The sequence below is a fragment of the Cajanus cajan genome, chromosome 6 (genome assembly GCF_000230855.2).
Source record: "Cajanus cajan strain Asha chromosome 6, NIPB_CcT2T_4, whole genome shotgun sequence".
Classification (NCBI taxonomy): domain Eukaryota; kingdom Viridiplantae; phylum Streptophyta; class Magnoliopsida; order Fabales; family Fabaceae; genus Cajanus; species Cajanus cajan.
The window spans coordinates 464,058-483,950 of NC_138522.1; the positions used below are offsets into that span (position 1 = coordinate 464,058).

The 19,893-nt window shown below is 31.4% G+C and overlaps 3 protein-coding genes across 3 annotated transcripts; 1 reads left to right on the plus strand and 2 right to left on the minus strand.

The window, feature by feature from the left end:
- Positions 1–7,903: 7,903 nt before the first annotated feature.
- On the plus strand, positions 7,904–12,640 carry LOC109795720 (uncharacterized). The gene is made up of 9 exons (XM_020355236.3): positions 7,904–8,136; positions 8,208–8,454; positions 8,560–8,709; positions 10,724–10,781; positions 10,869–10,961; positions 11,045–11,143; positions 11,276–11,367; positions 11,967–12,026; positions 12,127–12,640. The coding sequence occupies exons 1-9, from the start codon at positions 7,997–7,999 to the stop codon at positions 12,394–12,396; spliced, it is 1,209 nt and encodes a 402-aa protein (XP_020210825.1). The 5' UTR covers positions 7,904–7,996; the 3' UTR covers positions 12,397–12,640.
- A 2,821-nt stretch (positions 12,641–15,461) lies between these two features.
- LOC109797266 (large ribosomal subunit protein uL6) lies at positions 15,462–16,497 on the minus strand. The gene is made up of 3 exons (XM_020357249.3): positions 16,060–16,497; positions 15,845–15,967; positions 15,462–15,746 (listed from the first exon to the last, which is right to left on the minus strand). The coding sequence occupies exons 1-3, from the start codon at positions 16,429–16,431 to the stop codon at positions 15,660–15,662; spliced, it is 582 nt and encodes a 193-aa protein (XP_020212838.1). The 5' UTR covers positions 16,432–16,497; the 3' UTR covers positions 15,462–15,659.
- A 1,123-nt stretch (positions 16,498–17,620) lies between these two features.
- Positions 17,621–19,879, minus strand: LOC109797866 (uncharacterized). The gene has a single exon (XM_020358017.3). The coding sequence runs from the start codon at positions 19,661–19,663 to the stop codon at positions 19,286–19,288; it is 378 nt and encodes a 125-aa protein (XP_020213606.1). The 5' UTR covers positions 19,664–19,879; the 3' UTR covers positions 17,621–19,285.
- Between the last annotated feature and the right edge of the window lie 14 nt (positions 19,880–19,893).

The window sequence follows — 19,893 nt, forward strand, 5'->3', positions numbered from 1 at the left end:
TTAAATTCTACTACTATATTTTATACACCATTATTTTTTATTTTTTTATTTTTCTAATCACGTAATTTATTTATTAACATACAAAATATTGATATACAAACTAAAAAACCAATTTAAATTACGAATTGTCTCTTAGATACTCCACTTACTCTTTTTTCGTAAAAAGAATTAAAATTTAGACATTCCAACAATTTTCTTAAAACAAATTATCCATTCTTGTAAAAAAATATGTAGTGGTGCATTGGCGCCATCGACTTAATAAAGTTTTTGTTTTTCGCCGAAAGTAAACGATCAAGTTTGGCATCCACGAATCAGCGTCTGCTAATGCCCATTGGTCATGAGTCATGACCAACAGTCCATTGGTGAATCAATAACTTCTGGATTCGCCTTTCAACGTATAAATTAATTTAATCATAATGTTTTATATACTTTTTAAATTTCTTTTATAATTTGCAACATAAAGTTTTTTAATGTCCTATTGTTAATCCCTTTCTGATAAATTAAAATAAACAAATACTTAATATTTTTCTTCATTTTTTTCTATATATTTAAGTTTCAATTCCAAACACGGAAGGGTCGTATTTAATAACTCATACGAGACCAAGACCAAATGTCAAAGTCTCTGAATCAAACAAATTCTTGTCAAACTCTTGCCTTCAAGGGTCGTAATTTCTTCATATTCTGGTCGTAATCTAGAGTAAATTTTTCATTTTCAATGTACCAAACTTTCGTGAATATTTAGCACACAGAAAATGATGAACTCGTTCAATTTCGTGGTGATAAGGAAGAACTGTACAATTGTTTATCGTATAAAACGAAAATGTGTAGTTAGAAAAATTTTACATTTTTTTTATATTTTAATAATATATAGTTAAATATATTTTAAAACTTCGTAGATAAGAGTATAAGACAATGCTATTTTTTAGCACCTTAAAAAATAAATTATTTTTTATTGTTTACGAAAATGTGTTAATGTAATCCTTGTTCTTTATTAAAAAATATCGCCTATTTTTATTCCTCATTTATGTAAATAATTAAGAACACATATAACACATTCTTATAAATAAGGGAGCAAAAGGAGACATAGAGACCAATCATTTGATGGAAAAAAACCGAAGATTCTCATCTTGATTAAAAATATAATTAACTCTTGATACTGTGTCAAAAAAACTTAACTCTTAATGTAGTCATATTAGTTATTTGATTTGATAAACTTAATTTTAACTAATCTAATTTAGTAAGCTTTTAGACTTTTAAAATTTACACGAGGTTTAAATATTAGATATCAATATTAATTGATAATTAAAGGATTGTGAAAAATACTAATTTATCAATACATGAGGAATTAATTGATTGTGCTAGATTTTACATGTACTAAAATTGAAATTCACTAAAAGTTATTAATTAAAATAGTTTGACACTTGTAATCCTTAATTAAAGACTAAGGTTTGACCTTCAATTTAAAAATAGAGTCATAATCGAATGTACAACTTTATTTTTATAGGAGTTGTAACACTATACTAACCGTTTGTTTTCTTTCGACTGGGTGAGGTGTGTGTATGTTGTGGTTGATTTTGAGAGTCTCAGTGGCTGAAACCTTTGTTTTTCTTCTCTTAGTTCCTAGAGCGTCTTAGTCTTGGGTGCTAAAGAGGGTTGGATTCCACTTCTTCTGCCTATTGGAGTTCAAAATCTGTAGGTTGGTGCAAAGTAAGGGTGATTTGAAACTTGGAACTTGGGTGATTCGAAACTTGGAGCCATTCTTCCCTTCTCATCTTCTTTCTCAATTTAGTTTGGATTAAAGGTACAGGAAGCTAGGATTGTTTTATTATGATATGTGGATTATGCATGAATTGAATGGAGAATGAGTGTGAGTATATTGGTTAATTTCATGAATTTTGGTTGAAAATGTTGAACTAGAGTGAATTAGGTTCATGAAGATGAAAATTTGGTGATTTACTTAATTGGTGGTTGCATGTTGTTTCTTATGTCAAGGTTGAGTTGGGGGTGTTGTAAATGTATGATATGAGGCTTTGCATGCTTGGATTTTTCCGAGTTTCAGGTTTTAGGACAATTTTCATGACCTACATATGCAGATTTCTAATATGGCATCGAGTGAGCCTTCAATAAGGAAATTTTGTTATACTTACATTGGGTGTAGAATCGGTGGCGCCAAACATGAGGAGAGAGAATCACCTCAAGTTGGCGTGAGGCTGGGCATGGGATTTTGAGGTCCTACGAATTTCCTACCTTAACCATGTTGAGTGCGAGTTGAGTGGCATTGGGTATAGGCGAGATAGAGAGCTTCTTGTCTCAACGGTGTTGGGTGTGAGTTAAGTTATACCAAACGTAAGTTGTATTATGTTTATATGTTGATTTGCCTGTTGATTGGTGAACATGAATGGAGTATTTGATTCTATTGTATGTTGTATAATGTATGAGGACTGATAGATCTATGTATGTTGATATGTGATGATATATGTAGATGTTGTATGATGATGTGCATTGGTATGCTATTTCTTGCATGGTTGAAGTGTTGATAAGCATTGACATGCTACCCTTTTGTATGGTTGAACTATCAGTTGAACATTAGTATGTTGTAACTACATTATTGAAATTAGTGATGAGTATTAATATGTTATGTATGATGAATATGCTACAATTTTCATGGTTGGAGTGGTGGATAAGGCATTGATATATTATTATAAATAAGTTATCTAGCATTGGTATGCTATGTATGATGGTGTGGTTTGATCTTTTTATTTATTGATCTGGGATGATGTATATAGAAGATGTATGTTGATGTATTGATGTATGAAACACATGGAAATGAATTGAATTATATTTTTAATAATATTTTTTTTTTGCAAAAATTTTTGAAAATCAAAATATCTTTTTATCAAAACAAATATAGTTATAATGGATAAGATGGAAGTAGTTTATCTTCTTACAAAACGTTTTTTTTAAATATATTTTAATTTAGATATTTAATAATTTTTTGGTTTAAAGGATGAAATGAAGGGTAATAAAAGATTTACCACACAAAGGTTTTATATTCTCCGGTGGAAAAACAAAACACTTGATTGTGTGAAGTGTCACAATCTAATTATTTATTCTTTTAAATATAAATTTTGAAATGAAAAAATATTTTATTGATAAAATTTATTGAAATATTCGGATCTCGGTAATGTTATTACAAAGAGATTCATCTCCTACCTAGTGAAAAAAAAAAAAAAAAAAACCTGACCATCTAAAATATAACAATCTTATCGTTTATTCTTTTAAACCTTATATGTGTGCATCATGTTGATGTAACAAAATTCCTTACACATTTATTATACCTTATCAATGTAATTAATTTTTTACTTGGACATATCAACACGTTTTACTTAGTATTAAAAAATTAATAATAATCACAAGTCTAGATGCCTTAAAATGAAGATGACTCGTACACCTCAATGTATGTATAATATGACACATTATTATAATATATCGAATTTAATGTATTCCAAAAAGGTAAATAAAAGTCCCCTGATCGATAATATTTTTCAGGTTCTGTCAATCTTTTCGACTCCAAGAACTGCATTGCTAGTTGACAAACTTGGTATCAGTATGGCTGTGGAGTGTACTCCGGCAGACTCAGTTGCCAAGCTTGTTGAAACTTCTCCTGATGCTTGAACCAAACATTCTGTCTCCATTGCTTTTGATAGGGTTATTTGAGAGGATATTTTATGAGTTATTTTTATAAGGTTATTACACAAACATACTCCACAATGATAAGATATTGTCCGCTTTGGGACTTAGCCCTCACGGTTTTGCTTTTGGTCATCACCTAAAAAGCCTCTCAATCATTGAAGTATGTTTGTATTATATAAGTTATTATTTGTTATGTTATTTTATCGATGTGGGACTTGTTTGAATCCAACACCTTTACCCCACAAAAATGAGTACAATCCCATTAGGATCCACACCATGCCCAACAAGCTGCAAATCAATAATTAAGTTCTGATTTCACATTAATCATTTTCATAGATATGCATAAATAGCAATGTTGGATTATCAAACAGGTAGTTAAGAAAAGCCAGTTTGTTGCAGGACCAAATGGTTGATTGTTAATTAATTATGAAGGAAAAACATATATTCGTTCATACATGCCAAGTCTGATTGGTTCACCCAGTAATATAGCTTCTCATATGGCCACAAAAATAAGAGTCAGTGGATTGAACATTGTGGGATAAGTTGGTCCTTTGATTGCAATTGCCCAATAAATTAAGCAAAACGTAGCAGCCGAACCCAACGCTCCCTGTACAATCAAATCATGTTCACCCCTTTAATCACTTCCTTTGTCATAACTTAAAAATGAAAGGAATTTAATTCAAATTTCATGTATTTCAACTTTCTTGAAATGTTAACTCCTTAACTACTTAAAAATAAAAGGAATTTAATAATAGTCAGTCAATTAATCCAACACAAGTGACCTTAACTCCTTGAGTTATTCAACACTATCTATTAACTGTTAGGATATTACTTAGTGCTAGTGCCTGTTATAAAACACCAATGGTTTAAGGAGATCTTTAAATTTTATATTGGTTCGAATGTTAAATTCTTGCGGAAACATTAAACACTTTAAAATCAACTCCATAGAGATGCATAAAACTTCATCCGCTTGAACCTTTTAAAAAAATTAAAATTCAAAATCTCGATCATCATTTACTTAGATATAATAAAAGTACTATCTCAATAAAGATTAGTTTGTGTTTTTTTATGATAGATATTTCATATTAATATTATAATTATTTTAAAAAAATAGTATAAAATAACTAAATGAAAAAATATGTGACATCAAAATCTGAGATATGAAACTTTTTTCTTTTTTAGTTACTCTATATTTATATAAGAGGATACTACGATATGTAACTGTTTTTTATTTTCACTTTTTTGTAGATCCTTATATCCCGATGAAAAAAAAAATTCTTATATATATACTTGTTATAAAGGAGATGTTGCGGTATATAACTGCTTTTGGCCTCTACTTTTTGGTGAATCATTATATCTCTTAGATAAAAAAAAAAATTCTTATATCTTCTCTAAATAACTACGCGTAACCTTATAATATTCTGTCTGCATGTAATGATTAAAAATATTAAGTATCTCAGCCCCTTTAATAATACTAATAGTTTTTTTTCTACACTCACTCTCAAGCATATCTAAAACCCAAAATATTACACATACAATATTTGATCCCTTACTTTGAAAATTGTTCACATAATAATAATAAAGACATAATAATAATAAAGACATAATAATAATTAAAAAGACATAATAATTATTAAGAGTTTTATTGACGGTTAAACAAAAGTTTGTCTAGTTGATAAGAGGAGTGGATTCATAAATGTTCCTCGAATCTTAGGTTTCTAATAAATTTTCATAATTCAACTTGTTTAATATTATATTATATTATATAGTTTTGTCGCCCAAATACAAGGTATTATTAAGTTAAACACAAAAGAGAGAAACTCAAATTTTTTGTTTTGATTAATTAACTATATGCGTATCAATTTTTTTTTTAATTTAATCCTTCACATTTGATTTGAAGTATGTATTTTTTTTTTATAAAATTTAAAATTTGTGTTTTCAATCTCTAAAATATATATATAAAAAATTATTATTTTGGTTTCTCATATTTAAGATGTGTGTTTTTAGCCTTCATAATATAATATAAAAAATTATTATTTTAGTCCCTTTGTTGAATTATTATTAATTAATCTATCTCATAGAATTATTTTACTGATACATTATTAATAAAAATATTACATTAGGCCAATTAATACTATAAAACTATCTTAATTTATTACTGTCAATTATGTTATTACTAATATTATAAAATTATCTTATTTTATCATTGGAAATTATATTATTATTAGTATCATTGTTAATGAAAATATTACATTAATCAATTAATATTATAAATTTGTCTTAATTTATTATTATCAATTATATTATCAGTGATCATGAGAGACTAAAATAATATTTTTAAAATTATAAGAACTAAAATAATAAATTTTAAATTTGAGGAATTAAAATAATAACTTTTATATTTTGAAGACTAAATACATGTTTTAGATTTGAGAAACTTGAAGAATATATAGGGGTACTAAAATAATATATTTTTAAAAATTACAAGTACTGAAAATATAAATTTTAAATTTTGGAAAAAAAATAATTATCCTTAATTTTTGGAATACTAAAACATAATTAAGCCATTTTTTTCATATATGCTTACTAATTTAATGTGTGTAGTTAAACACCGTTTTTTAAGGTAGTTAAGCACCTTAATATGCCTTAATTCGTTTTATATGGCGTATAAAGTAGCAGCAAATTGAAGGGAATTAGTACATTGAATAAATCTTACCGAGTATATTATAGTCATAAGTTGTAGATTCCACTTTAAACTCCAAGTAACTTTTCTGCAATCTATGCATAACACTTGAAAAAGATACACTTCAACACAAAATAATAAGTTGTTTAATCCACAATAACTATAAATTTATATATATATATATATAAGGAGGGTTCAAATGACACTGGTGTAACTTTTATTAAGTGTTACACCGCTTAATAACTTTATATTAAATGTGAATTTTGAAAATTCAACTGTTAGATTGAAAGTTCATATCTCTTAGATCATATATGTCAAATTTTATTAAAATTGAATAACAACTTGAAGGTAATCAAAGTGTTCATATTTTAGTATATTTTGAAATGTATATATTACGTCAATTTTGTTTTATGAGAATGAAGTATCAAATCATCTTAGATTAATATAAAATTTGATATATATAATCTAAGAGATATGAACTTTCAATCTAACGGTTGGATTTTCAAAATTCACATTTAATATAAAATTATTGAGTAGTGTAACATTTAGTAAAAATTACACCAGTATCGTTTAAACCCTCCTATATATACTAGAGGGGTAGAGGCACTTCGTGCCTCTAATAGTTATTTACTAATAAAATATTATAAAATTGTATATAATTATTTTAAAAAAATTTAAAATTTCTTTTATATCTGGGAGTATAATGGTCCATTAAAAAATGGAGACCAAAAAGCAATTACATCTCCTATATATGTATATATCAGCAGGTTGTTGATTATGGTGGTATTGGAATTGGCCTCATTAAATAAAGTCTCAAGTTCAAGTTTTTGTGTAAAAAAATGAGGTTGAGAAGATACACCCCACTAAAAACAATTAGACAAATTCAAATATCTCATACCAATATTATGATTGTCTAAAATAAATAAAATTAAATAAAAAAAATAAAAAAAATAATAATATAATCTTACTAATACATGAAATGACAATTTTTCACAAGTGCAATATAAAGTCGGTGCATTGTTCAATTTGGTGTATAGGTGCAACAATGTAAAATAATAATAATAATAAATAAAAAAGACAAACATAAGAGTAAATAAAATAAAAGTTGAAGAAAAATCTAAGTGAAAAAACAAAGACTCAAATCCGATGATAAATTTAATTTAATATATAATGATAAATTTCAAAGTAGTTAATTTTAGGCCATAAGTAACTCAGATTTAAAGAGAGAAAATTAATATATAAAGTAATAATTGAATGGGAATACTGAAGAGTACATTTTAAAAAAATGAAATCCTAAAATACTAGTTAATTTAAGCAAAAACATTTTAACTTGCAGTATAGTGTGCCATAAAAAAATTAAAAAAAATAAATAAATAAAAAACTTGTAGCACAGTGAAAAATTATTTCCCCAAAGGAGTCATCTCTGATTTTATATAAACTCTATTTATTTTTTTTTGTAAAACCATGTAAAATATGAAGTTAATTAAAAAGAATTTCTTAAAATTAAATAATGTGATGGGTGTGTAGGGTGAAAGTGGAAATTAGATGAAGGAGTAAGGAGGTTTTACTAGGGTTTTGTTGAAAGTTGAAAGCAAGTGCAGAGAACTCCAACACACGAAAATGGCGACCATTTGGAAAACCAACGCAACAAGAAACGCAGTGCGTTGTTTGAGGCATTCCTTCGCATTCACTAGCCCCACGCCTTCTCATTTCTCCTCCGTACGCTATCTCCGCACTGGTCGCGATCCCGTTAGTTCAAGGTGCCGTTAGGTTTTCCTGCGATCTAATTCCCATTTATTTTTTCATTTTCTAATTCTGAATTGTTTTGCAGGAACTATGAGATCATTCCGCCCGTGAATTGGGGAATCCGGATTGTGCCGGAGAAGAAGGCGTTTGTGATTGAAAGATTCGGCAAATATGTTAAGACTCTTCCCTCCGGCATTCACTTTTTGATTCCCTTTGTTGATCGTATTGCCTATGTGCATTCGCTCAAAGAGGAGGCTATAAACATTCCCGACCAGAGTGCTATTACCAAGGACAATGTCACCATCCTAATCGATGGTGTGCTTTATGTCAAGGTTTCCCGTTTTGATTCTGGGTCTCTGTGTTTGCTAATTGTATTTGACTGTTTAGTGGCTTTTTTTTTGTTTATTTGTTGTTTTCTTTTTGTTCTGGGAGTGTAGATTGTGGATCCTAAGCTGGCTTCTTATGGGGTGGAGAATCCTATTTATGCCGTCATTCAGCTGGCGCAGACCACAATGCGTAGCGAGCTCGGTAAGATTACTCTTGACAAGACCTTTGAGGAAAGGGACACGCTCAATGAAAAGATTGTGGTGAGTTTAGTTCTCTCAACTCGTTGGTTGTGCTAGTCATTTTCATGCAAGATCGTATTTCTTAGTTAAGGAAGGATTTTAGCTACTTTAATTTGAAGTTACATTTTAGATCTTGTTGGTGGATATCCTTTTTCAATCTTGATATTTTGATGGAGATGCAAAATGTGGAAGTGGAAAGGAGGATTTGTTCAACTTATATTTTCATAGTCCCTCTTCAACACATTAATATAAAGAGGAAAGAAAAGGAGATACCAGATAATAGCTACAGATGAAAATTTTGTAATGATTGTGTTGGTTCTTAACTTAAGATAACATATTACCCATTCAGTGTTTTTTTGTTTAGTCAGTGTGGCAAACTAAATCTATGCTAGCCTCGTGTGCTTTGTGTTTGATAGTATTTGGATTAGTTTTGTGGTTTTTGAATTTTAATGAACCCAAATGAAGTTTTGACTGTCTGTCAGAGGAAAAAGAACGAGTGGCTCTGTACTGGAACCTCATCATCCATATATAACGAATTTGGTGCGCTATATTCATGAATCCATATGTTAGAAATATCTTGTAGACTTGTGCGTAAGATGGTAAGAGTAAGGTCAATTAGTGCCTATTTCAGAAAGTGATCAGTATTGTAATTATGAATGTAATGAATATCATACTAGTGTTAATATATCCTAGTGAAGTCTGATGTATAAAATATAAATACCATGTTGATGTGTACCGTGTGCGTGCTCCTCTTGAGAAACTTCTGTGCATGAGCTGTGTCAATATGTCATTCTATGATATGATTGCTTTTACTATAGTTAACAAGTTTTAAATTGAATACCCCTCTCTATTTCCCATCCCTTGTTCCCTTGTGTTTTATTCTCTAGATTCAGAAAAGTGTAACACATCTCTGCAGTTAGGATTGGCATGTGCCTTTCTTTCCTTTCACAAATTTAGATTCCAAATCTTGCACTTGCTGGCGACAAAGTATTTTAAGAAACCTTATCAGTATACACTATCCACTAAAGATGTATTTTAATTCGATTTTATATAATGCACACAGTACATCTGTTAATGGGATAAAAATATATAGTTGTATTTTAAAAATACATTTATTAGATCACAAACACAACAATTTAATGCAAATGTTTTTAAATGCTTGGAAGAATTGTTGTCAAACTCTTGAGTTAAGTCATAGAATCTTGTGAGCTTACAGTTCTAGGTAGAGAGAGTGAGTTAACTGATTTTCAGGGTTTACAGTCTGGATAAACCTTGGTAAATTCTTTAATCTTGTGTAAACTCACGGAAACTCTCTAATCACAAAGTTAGCAAGTTTGAAATCAAGTGTAATTTTTGCCCCCCATTGTCCCTACAGTGTCAATGTTTCAGTATGACTCAAATGATTTGAAGAAATTAACTCCTTTTTGAAATGATTTCACTTTAGGAACTTGTTTTTATGAGTTAATGTATGATTTGGTCATTTATGTAGTTTGATCTTATTTAGTACTGATGTACTGTCACAGTTTATTATTGTGGTTTGCTACCATGCTTTATTATGGAGTTGAAATGTTGAATTATTGTTGTCTTCTGATCATGTTATGCACATATATCATTAATAGATTTTTAATATTATTTTTTATAAAATACAAATTTACAGAAGCTCCATGCATTTATCTAGACTTTTTTGAGTTTGAGAACCTTGCTTGAAAGCATTTAATAGGATGTATTTAATGTCCCATAACATATGCACCTTGTGTATTTGATAGTTTTTTTTTGTGTGTGTGTGGTTAGGAAGCATTTCTTACAATTGCTTAGGGGTTTATATATTAGGTGGTATAATAAACATGAACGTGGTTTCTAAGCTGGCTTGGTGCCAAAGAATTAATACATAGGAGTTTGTGTTTTTTGTCTGATGTACCCTTAAAAAAGTACAAGCAGAATTTTCATATATGTTTTGAAGAAGCATATAAAGAACAACTCATTTATCATCTGCATCCATATTATAATGGTTAATTGTGTGACAAAATTATTGCAGGAGTCCATTAATGTGGCAGCAAAAAGTTGGGGTCTGGAGTGCCTTCGATATGAAATAAGTAAATTTTGGCAATTTATAAATAATTTTCCTATATGTTTTAGTTGACAGTATATGTGTAACCCCTTTTATGGTTGTCCTTTTGTAGGGGATATCTCTCCTCCACGTGGAGTGAGAGCAGCCATGGAGATGCAAGCAGAAGCAGAACGAAAAAAGAGAGCTCAAATTCTTGAGTCTGAAGGTATCCAACACGACATTTCAATCCTTCATATGTTAAATTCATCTTATTCTGCATTATTTTTGATCACCTGTAGTGTTAAACAGGAGAAAGACAGGCCCATATAAACATCGCTGATGGAAAGAAGAGTTCAGTGATCTTAGCATCAGAAGCTTCAAGAATGGATCAAGTTAACAGAGCTCAAGGTTAATTATAACATGCAACCATTGATGTTGTGTTCAATTTGGCATGCCTGCTTCTGTTTTTTTTTATCTATCAATTTCTGTCAGTTGATTTGATATATTTAAAATCCCATATTTAACATAACTCGTCTTCAGGTGAGGCTGAAGCCATCCTTGCTAAAGCAAAAGCAACAGCTGAGGGATTGGCTCTTGTGTCAAAATCCCTAAAAGAAAATGGTGGACCAGAGGTGAGGGTCTTCATTTTTTTCATATTCCATATATCACAGCTTGTACTAGCTGTGATCTATATGTTGATTAGTTTAACTCATTTTTTATTGTTATAGGTTGCATATGCTAAAATTCTTACATTTGTATCACTTTTGTAATTTTCTAGCCCTTCATGTATATTCTTAAATTGTGTTGGCCGAAAAATGTGTATAAAGCAAACACCTTATGGATAGATTTCTGTTGTTTATATGTCATTGATGCTTGGCAGTTTTTGTTTTTGGATGTGTCATTCCAGCCATATAGACTGGATGTTTGAGTGACTGAGAGACTTTTGTATGTAAACCACATTATCCCAGTCAGAGTTTTCAATGCAGAATCTGGTTGACTGTTTATAAATGTTTGATGTTTGATTTCATGAGGACATTCAAGCATGTGACCAATAAATAGGGTAGAAGGGTTTATTATTTTATTTTGGTGCTGTTGTTGACGATGGGGAAAACATCATGGGGTGAATCTGGTGTATAAAATTGCCTCTTATCTGGCAAATTTATTTCAAGTTTTAACCATGTTTGCGTCCCATGGAATAACAGAGGAATTAACATTGTCATTTGATTTGCAGGCAGCTAGTTTAAGGATTGCAGAGCAATATATTCAAGCTTTCAGTAACATAGCCAAGGAGGTAAATAGCCTATAAACAGATTGATATTCAAGTTTTCTGCATTACAAAATTTGTTATAGTTCGAAAATTGTTTTTCATTTCTTCTTTACTTTTTCCTCAGGGTACAACAATGTTGCTTCCTAGCTCTGCATCCAATCCAGCTAACATGATGGCCCAAGCCCTTACTATGTATAAAAGTCTGCTTGGTAATGTTTCCAGTGATAAGCATAGCGGAACTACACCCTCTTCAATAGCAGGACAATTAGATGGAAATGATTCTTCTGGTGAGGTTAAAGGGGAGAGCTCAACAACTGCTACTGTAACTAGTGAAATCCCAGAATATCGTGGAAAATCTGGATTTTCACTTCAGAGCCCACCAAAACAGGAATAGTCTTAAGAATTTATAGAACTTACCATTTTAATGAATTCATTTGTTTTTTGATTTATGGAGATAGCTGTGAAAATTGAGTTCCGACTTTGGAGAGCAGAAATCGGGAGTTTGGTTGGATTCATATTTCTAGTCGCTGTGGTATTTATCACAGAATACAAGTAGTTTATGTATCTCATCATTCTTAACCGACAAATTTGGGGAGAAAACAGGAAATAATGAAAAGAGAAGGAGCTATTTTGCTTTCTCTCATGTATACCATACTAGTGGTTCCTTAAATGATGCTCGCCTGCCTGTTAACAAACTTATGGCATTGTTTGAATTTCGATGAAAAATTTTAGGAAATTTATGCTAGCTAGCTTTTTAATAAAGATTATATTAATAAATAAAATTTACATAAAGAATGCATTAGAAATCACGGTGGACTAGTATAATATTTCTAATAAAAGTTTTAGCTTAATTCCTTTAAATATATATATACAGCATTTACTGTATTGAAGCATAATGGGTGCTACCCGATTTTGTGATGGTAGTCCTTAGAGTGAAAAGACAGAGTGATGTTAATTATGAACAAGGTCCACGAATCTGTTTAATTTTCAGGAGTTAGTTATTAAATTTACTTTAAATCGCTTGAATGTGACATTTCGTTTGTAATGGGGTGTCCAAGTAGTTGAGCATAAGGCATTCCATTTTAGGGGGAGAAGCTTTGCATAGAAAAACTATTTGCCATATTTGAATGCAACAAAGTATTGGGTTGACTTGCCAGCCCTTCATATTTTCATCGAACAAACTACGAGACACATTTCACCCTCGCCAAAACATAGTCAAGGACACTATCATTATTTGATGAGAATGTTGGCACATCACATGCATGGGAAAAAAAATATCAGAGACAACTCGTTAAATAATAAACACGAAGATAAATCTGTTTTTCCCCCATCAAACAAGATTTTTTTATATTTTATTTATTGAAAACTAAACAGTTTTTAAACATAAAAATTAGTGCTTCCTTTAATATGATTAATGTGCATCCTATCAAGGAGGCATTAGACATCACGGTGAAATGTATTGATAACATTTTTACTATAAAATAAATAAATAAATAAAAATTTGATTCTAGTATCCTAAAGACACCGGTTAGTATTGACTTGAATGCTTTAGAATATGCAATAAATGTTAAAGCCTCTTAATAAGAATGTCATTTTATAATATATTTGTTTGTTTAAGCTTTTCTTTTTTTGAAAAAATTAATGAAACAGTTTTCTGATTTTTAGTGATTGTCAAGCTAATGAGTTTAATAACAAACAATTTTACTATTTTAATAAACAAATTCTGTTTCTAGGAAAAACATTTTTTTAAAATCACTTTTTTATAATCACTTTTGAAGATTAAAAAAACTGGAATATTAAATAAATAGTTAATAGACATAATTGGAGATCCAGGTGGGTGGCACCAGGGAACCCCTGCATAAATCTCAATTGTTGGAAGTTGGCTGCATCAATCAGAAAAAATGGGTGTTGGTGTGATAAGGTATGATGCTGTCGGTAGATGACCCGCGTGCAGGCGATAGAAGGGCTTCAACTATGCTGAGGAATAGGGTTAAGGCCTAAGGGTCCTACAGAAGTAATGCCAATCGGCACCAACACGGAGATGTTATTGATCAGATCAAGGATTTATGGATGGATAGTCTTTTTTTTGGAGTCGCACACGCCTTGGAAATGGAGTAATACTGTACTAGGATTAATGAAAGTAATGTAAGGTGGTGCCATCTCTCACCCTTTGCATTACATGTAGTTAGGGAAGATACTTTGCCTTAGTTCGTCGTTTGTTTTTTTTTTCTGGTTTTAATATTTGAATGATCCTGAACTACAACCTCTTGGACAAGTTTCAATGTGATTGAAAAAAGTGAAAAGAAAAATGCCTACACTGTAGCCGGTGAATACATTTTATTAAATGCGGCTTGACCTCACTTGATTCCTTCTATCAATTCAGCACAACGCATACAGATTCCATGCAAGGATGACCTTCTAATACTATTACAACGACCCATATCGGGGGACAATTCTAGGCCTTGCTTTATATTAATAAATCCTTCATGCCGATGGAAATGAAGCTCCAATAACGTTTTATGAATCTGACGAATATATAGCCATTCCAAGTACAAAAGGACATACTAATGGGCACACTAAACATCAGAAACACTAAAAATACACTTGGCTAATTTTTGCAACCTCGGAATATTGGATAAAATTTTGTTGCACATATAATTAGTCTCCACAGGCCACATGAACCGTTGAGTATGGCAGGCCCCAGCCTTCCACGACTAGTTCAAAAATATGGAAAACTTACTTAGGCGAGGGCATTATAACCACATGCATTTTGGTTGGAGGCTTAAAAGAAGGGTTAGTTTAAAATAAAGTTTTCTGTTTCTGCATCTAGCCAACCTGCTTAATATTTGTATGGATCTGAGAGTGGATTATTGTCAAAGCAGATATGAGAGAGAATATAATGTGCTTCGTACATCAATAGAATTCCCACTAGCTAAAACAACCGGGTATTGCCGTGTGATAGGTAGAAGGTTGAGAGCAATATATATACCATACTGACATATAATGAAACAATGGTCGTGAAAAAATTCAAAATTATCGGGTGCAATTTATGAAATTTACAACCCTAAACTAAAACTCAAAGCAAATGACAAAAACAGTATTAAACTGGATAATGAATTCAGTTCTACTAAAACTACGAGGGAAAGAATAAAATGGGAATTTCTCGTGTTCATAATATTGTGGAGAATGAAAATATATATATATCATAAAGGAAACTCAAAAAAGAAAAAATCTTTATCATCCCAATGGAGTTGAAAAAGGAACAAATTGTTATCACCTCAAATCCCCGTATACAATGATTGAATTTTTAGTTGTGACTAAATATTAACCACATTCAATCATGTACTTGAATTAAGTATTTATTGCCCTATTTTAATCAACTATTAATTTAATAGATTTTGAATAATTAACCACACAACACAAAACATGAAATTAGCAAAATAGTCATTGACAAACAAATTGACATGAGACAGCAATGCAAGATAGATTACTAGTTCATTTAAACATTCCAGACCAAGGCGTATAAAAGTAAGAATTCCAAATAAAATATTCCAAAATATTAAAGTTTGACAGCGCAAAACTGAAAAATCCAATCTCTAAGGGTCTCCAAATACCACTAAACAGCAAACTAAAAAACCATACCCAGGTCTTCACCATCTACTCATCCACCAAAATCGTGCCCTTCTCGCTCACATAAATACCATCCAGAAACTTCCTAATGTCCTTGTTTTTCACATGGCATTTCTGTACCAAACAAATAAACAATTAAACACAAAGCAAAAAAAAACAAAACTGGGAAAAGATTGGGTGAGGGCATAAGCAGAGAGAAAAAACGTTGGTACCTGGTTAATAAGAGCACAAGACCTTGACACAAGTTCAATGTCGTTTCCATCCAAAACTAATTCATCTTTCACCTTCTCAGATCGAATAACGGATACGCCCTCAAGCATGTCCACCTTCCTAACCTAATAATACAAATAACCAAATAAAACACTAAACAAAATCCGCAAAAATATTTTCCTACAATTAAATTAAATTAATTATAAATAAAAAAAACCTTTTTCTCGCCAAGGAAGTTTCGGATCTCGATGGACTTGTTGTTGTTGGTGATGCTAGCGTTGATGGGAAAGTGAGCGTAGACGAACCTCATCTTGTAGCGGTAGCCCTTGGTGACGCCAGTGATGAGATTCTCGACGTGGCTGAGGGCGGTGCGGATGGCGGCGGAGGTTTTCCGGGAGCCGAACCAGGCGTCGATCTTAAGCTTCCTCTTTCCGTTCTCGTCGGTGATGAGATCGAAATCGAGGTTCAAATGCTTGAAGTCTCGAACGAGCTTTCCGCGGGGACCCTCGACCTCGATGACCTTGGCGTGAACCTTGATGCTGACGCCGTCGGGGATGTTCATGGTTTCGGAGGAGAGAATGGTCTTCATTGTTGCGACTCGACCTTACAACCCTAACGCCTCTGCGACTCTACCAGAACAATGGAACTCCCAAAACCCTAATTTCGCTTTTTAAAGGTTTGAGTCTTACATTATAAAATATGTAAATGGGCCAGGGCCAGGCCCAGGCCTCTTACTCAATGTGTATCACATCTTCTCTATACACTACAGTAAGTAACTTTACCAAAATGTAAATGGATCAGTAACCCCAATTCTTTTTTTATTATTTGGAAATTTTATAATAATGTAATTCAGTTTTATTTGATTTTTAAATATATAAATAGATGAGATACCAACTGCCTACATTACACTTTTGGTCCTTATGTTATCATCATCTTTCTATTTTAAAATAAAGACGTTCAATTTTTTTAATTTTAAAAATATAAAATTTTAGTCCCCAATCAAATTTACATTTATTAATTATTAAGTTTTAACATTTATTTATACTTAAGTGATATGACATTTTGTAACATGACATTTATAAATAAAAATATATAAATAATATTGTTATTAATAAAATAAATATCAATCATCGTAAAAATAGATACAAATAAATATCTTTTTTATGTTATTTTTAGTTTTTATCATTATATGTCATGTCGTTAAATATCACATTATTTAAGCAATGATAAATTATCAAATAATATCAAAATTTAACGATCAACAAATATCAAATTAATAAGAGGATCAAATTAATAAGCGGATCAAAATTATCTTATTAAAATAATATATACATGACAAGCTAATTTGATTGATTAGAGGTGTAAGTGGACAACCCGACCCTTCGTAGGTTGAACCCAAATGGGTGAGATCAAAAGCAACTCGGGTTGAGTTTTATGACCAATTATAAATTTCTTAATTTTTTTGGCTTAGACCAACTTATTTTTATGGTGGACTGGGTTGGTTCACGGGTCGAAAACCCACTATGACAACTCTAGGGGAACCTTAAGAATTAAATACAAAGAAAATTATTAAACAAATAATTATGAATAGGAAACCCTTGTGAGTATAACAATTTCATTATATTATATATAGCTTTTTTAAAAATAAATTTGTGTAAAAGCTTGTGGGATATATTATATGTACAACTCGTAGTTATGTAGTACAAGCACAAGGCACTCTTTTTAATTCATCGCTATATAAATAAATAAAAAATAAAAAAGTAAATTACACTCACATCTCTTTTATTTTCTTGAGATTGTACTTAATACCCTTCTATTATTAGGACTTGCAGTAAGATCCTTTAAAAGTTGAAAAATGTTACACTCGCACTCTTGAATTTTCCTTCCTTTGGTGAAACCTCTTAAAAATTGTAAAGATGTTTATTCACATCCTCTAGCTTTTTCTTCTTTCATTGAGTCTTTCTTAAGCTCCATCATCACCTGCTCCTCCTCCTCCTCCGCCTCTACCACCTTACTCATACACCAACTACTTTAAACTCTCAAAGTCTTGGCCATGTTTGCTTCTAGCCTAGACCCAAGAAAAGAATGATCGGTGACTTTCAAATCTTTACTATGGAAATAATAGGAAATCCACAATGCATATGTGTTAAGATCACTCGAAACCATGTGACAAGTGTCATACCCAAAAACAATATGATTACACTAAGTTCTACTGTAATTTTGGATTGCCTCCTCTGTAGTATTAGTTTTATACTTGTTTTAAATATTTTTTTTCCTTTTGTCTCTTTCCAATATGATTCTTTTTCATTGTGCAACCCTATTTACGCTTGTTGTGCACCTTTGGATGTTCTGAATTTTAATGAAAAGATAGATTATCTAAAAAAACAAAGCATCTTGTGCAGATAATAGGATTAGGAGGTTAAAAGGTGAGATTTGAAGTCCCTAATTCAAAAAAATGTTTTATTCATAAAGTAATAAAAATGTCTTATCTTAGAGTATACATGTATGCCAACTTTTTATATTTAAGTTTTTGTTTTATTTTTTATTTTATAGAACAAGTTGTTAGAGGGAGAGAAAGAGGAAGAGGAAAATGAAGTGATAATGAAGTTTGAGGAAGACTTAATGAAAGAAAGAAGTCAAAAAATATAAATATAATATTTTTCAACTTTTAAGGGGTCACATCGAAAGAAAGAGAATTCTAAGAAAACAATATCTTTTTAATTTTTAAGAGATTTTAATGTAAGTCAAGTAAAAAAAAATATTAAGTGTAATTTAAAAAAAAACATAGATAATTAAAGTATAATTTAGTAATATTCACTCTCGATTCTCGAAATAAATTAGTGTACAACTTCGGTTAATGAACAAAACTCAAATAAAATTTAAGAACATAACAATTGCTGAACAAATTGTAATGAACACTCTTGCTAAACGTAACTTTTGTTTTTGTATATTAAATATTGAATGTCAAGTCAAGTTAATTAATAAATTAAATTAAATTTTAAAAAAATAGAAATGAAAATAAACAAAATGATATACCGAGATTATTTTTGTCACTTTTCTAATGTTCTCACATTATTCTCTCCAACATCTCTCTGAGAGGCTAAACGAGTGCGGCAGTGACAGTGAGATAAGAAATAGACGTAACATAGAAAATAGAAACGCGTATAATTATTGTGACAGAAGGACTAAAGACAATGAAGCTATAACTTGGGCTAAGAAACGGAAATTGATGGTCACAAAACATGAATCATGTATGGTAACAATTAACAAAAGTATTGTGTGGATTCTGGAAAGTGGTCCACCAAACCATAAGAATCTTGTCATTCCAAAAACACGCACGCTACTATACAGGGACTTAAAGAATGGTACATAGGGGTATGTATGTATGTATTATAGTGTGTGTATTGTAATTTGTATGTTAGATGGAGAGAGAGATGTAGAGATTAGAAAAGACCAAAGAAGACAGAGAATCCAAGGACGATGAGCCAAACGATATGCACCAGAAGCAGCGCCTGACCAGACAGAGGGACGGAACCGCCATTTCCCACTTCGCAGAACCCCAACTTCGCAACCTGTGCGCCCGCGCACGCCGCTTCGCTGCACCCGCACCAGTACGTCACGCCGTCCACGCCGCAAACGGGGTCAGTCCGAAAGCATTTCACGGGGCACGACCCCGCCGCCGCCCCGCCGCACACGTTCTGCCCTTCCGACGGCAACCGCATCACCGCCGAGCCCACCGCCGGGAAGACGCAGAGGGCGGAAACAGCCGTTAAAAGGGCGCAAAAGTACAAGGTTTTGGAGAATTTTCCAGTTCCGGCCATGATCGCCGGAGGAATCGGAGAACACAATGGGTTTATGTTTATCCTAATTGTAATGAATGCGGTGTTGTAAGAAAATAATTTGAAAATGCAAACAAACTGTGGATTGGAATTTGCAAATTGCAAGGGTGGGAGTTGCGACTCATCTGTCTCTAACTACATTATTAACTCCGCACCTTTCTCTGTTGCTTTTATTTTATTTAATGCAAAACAATCTTCATCATTCACTTTCC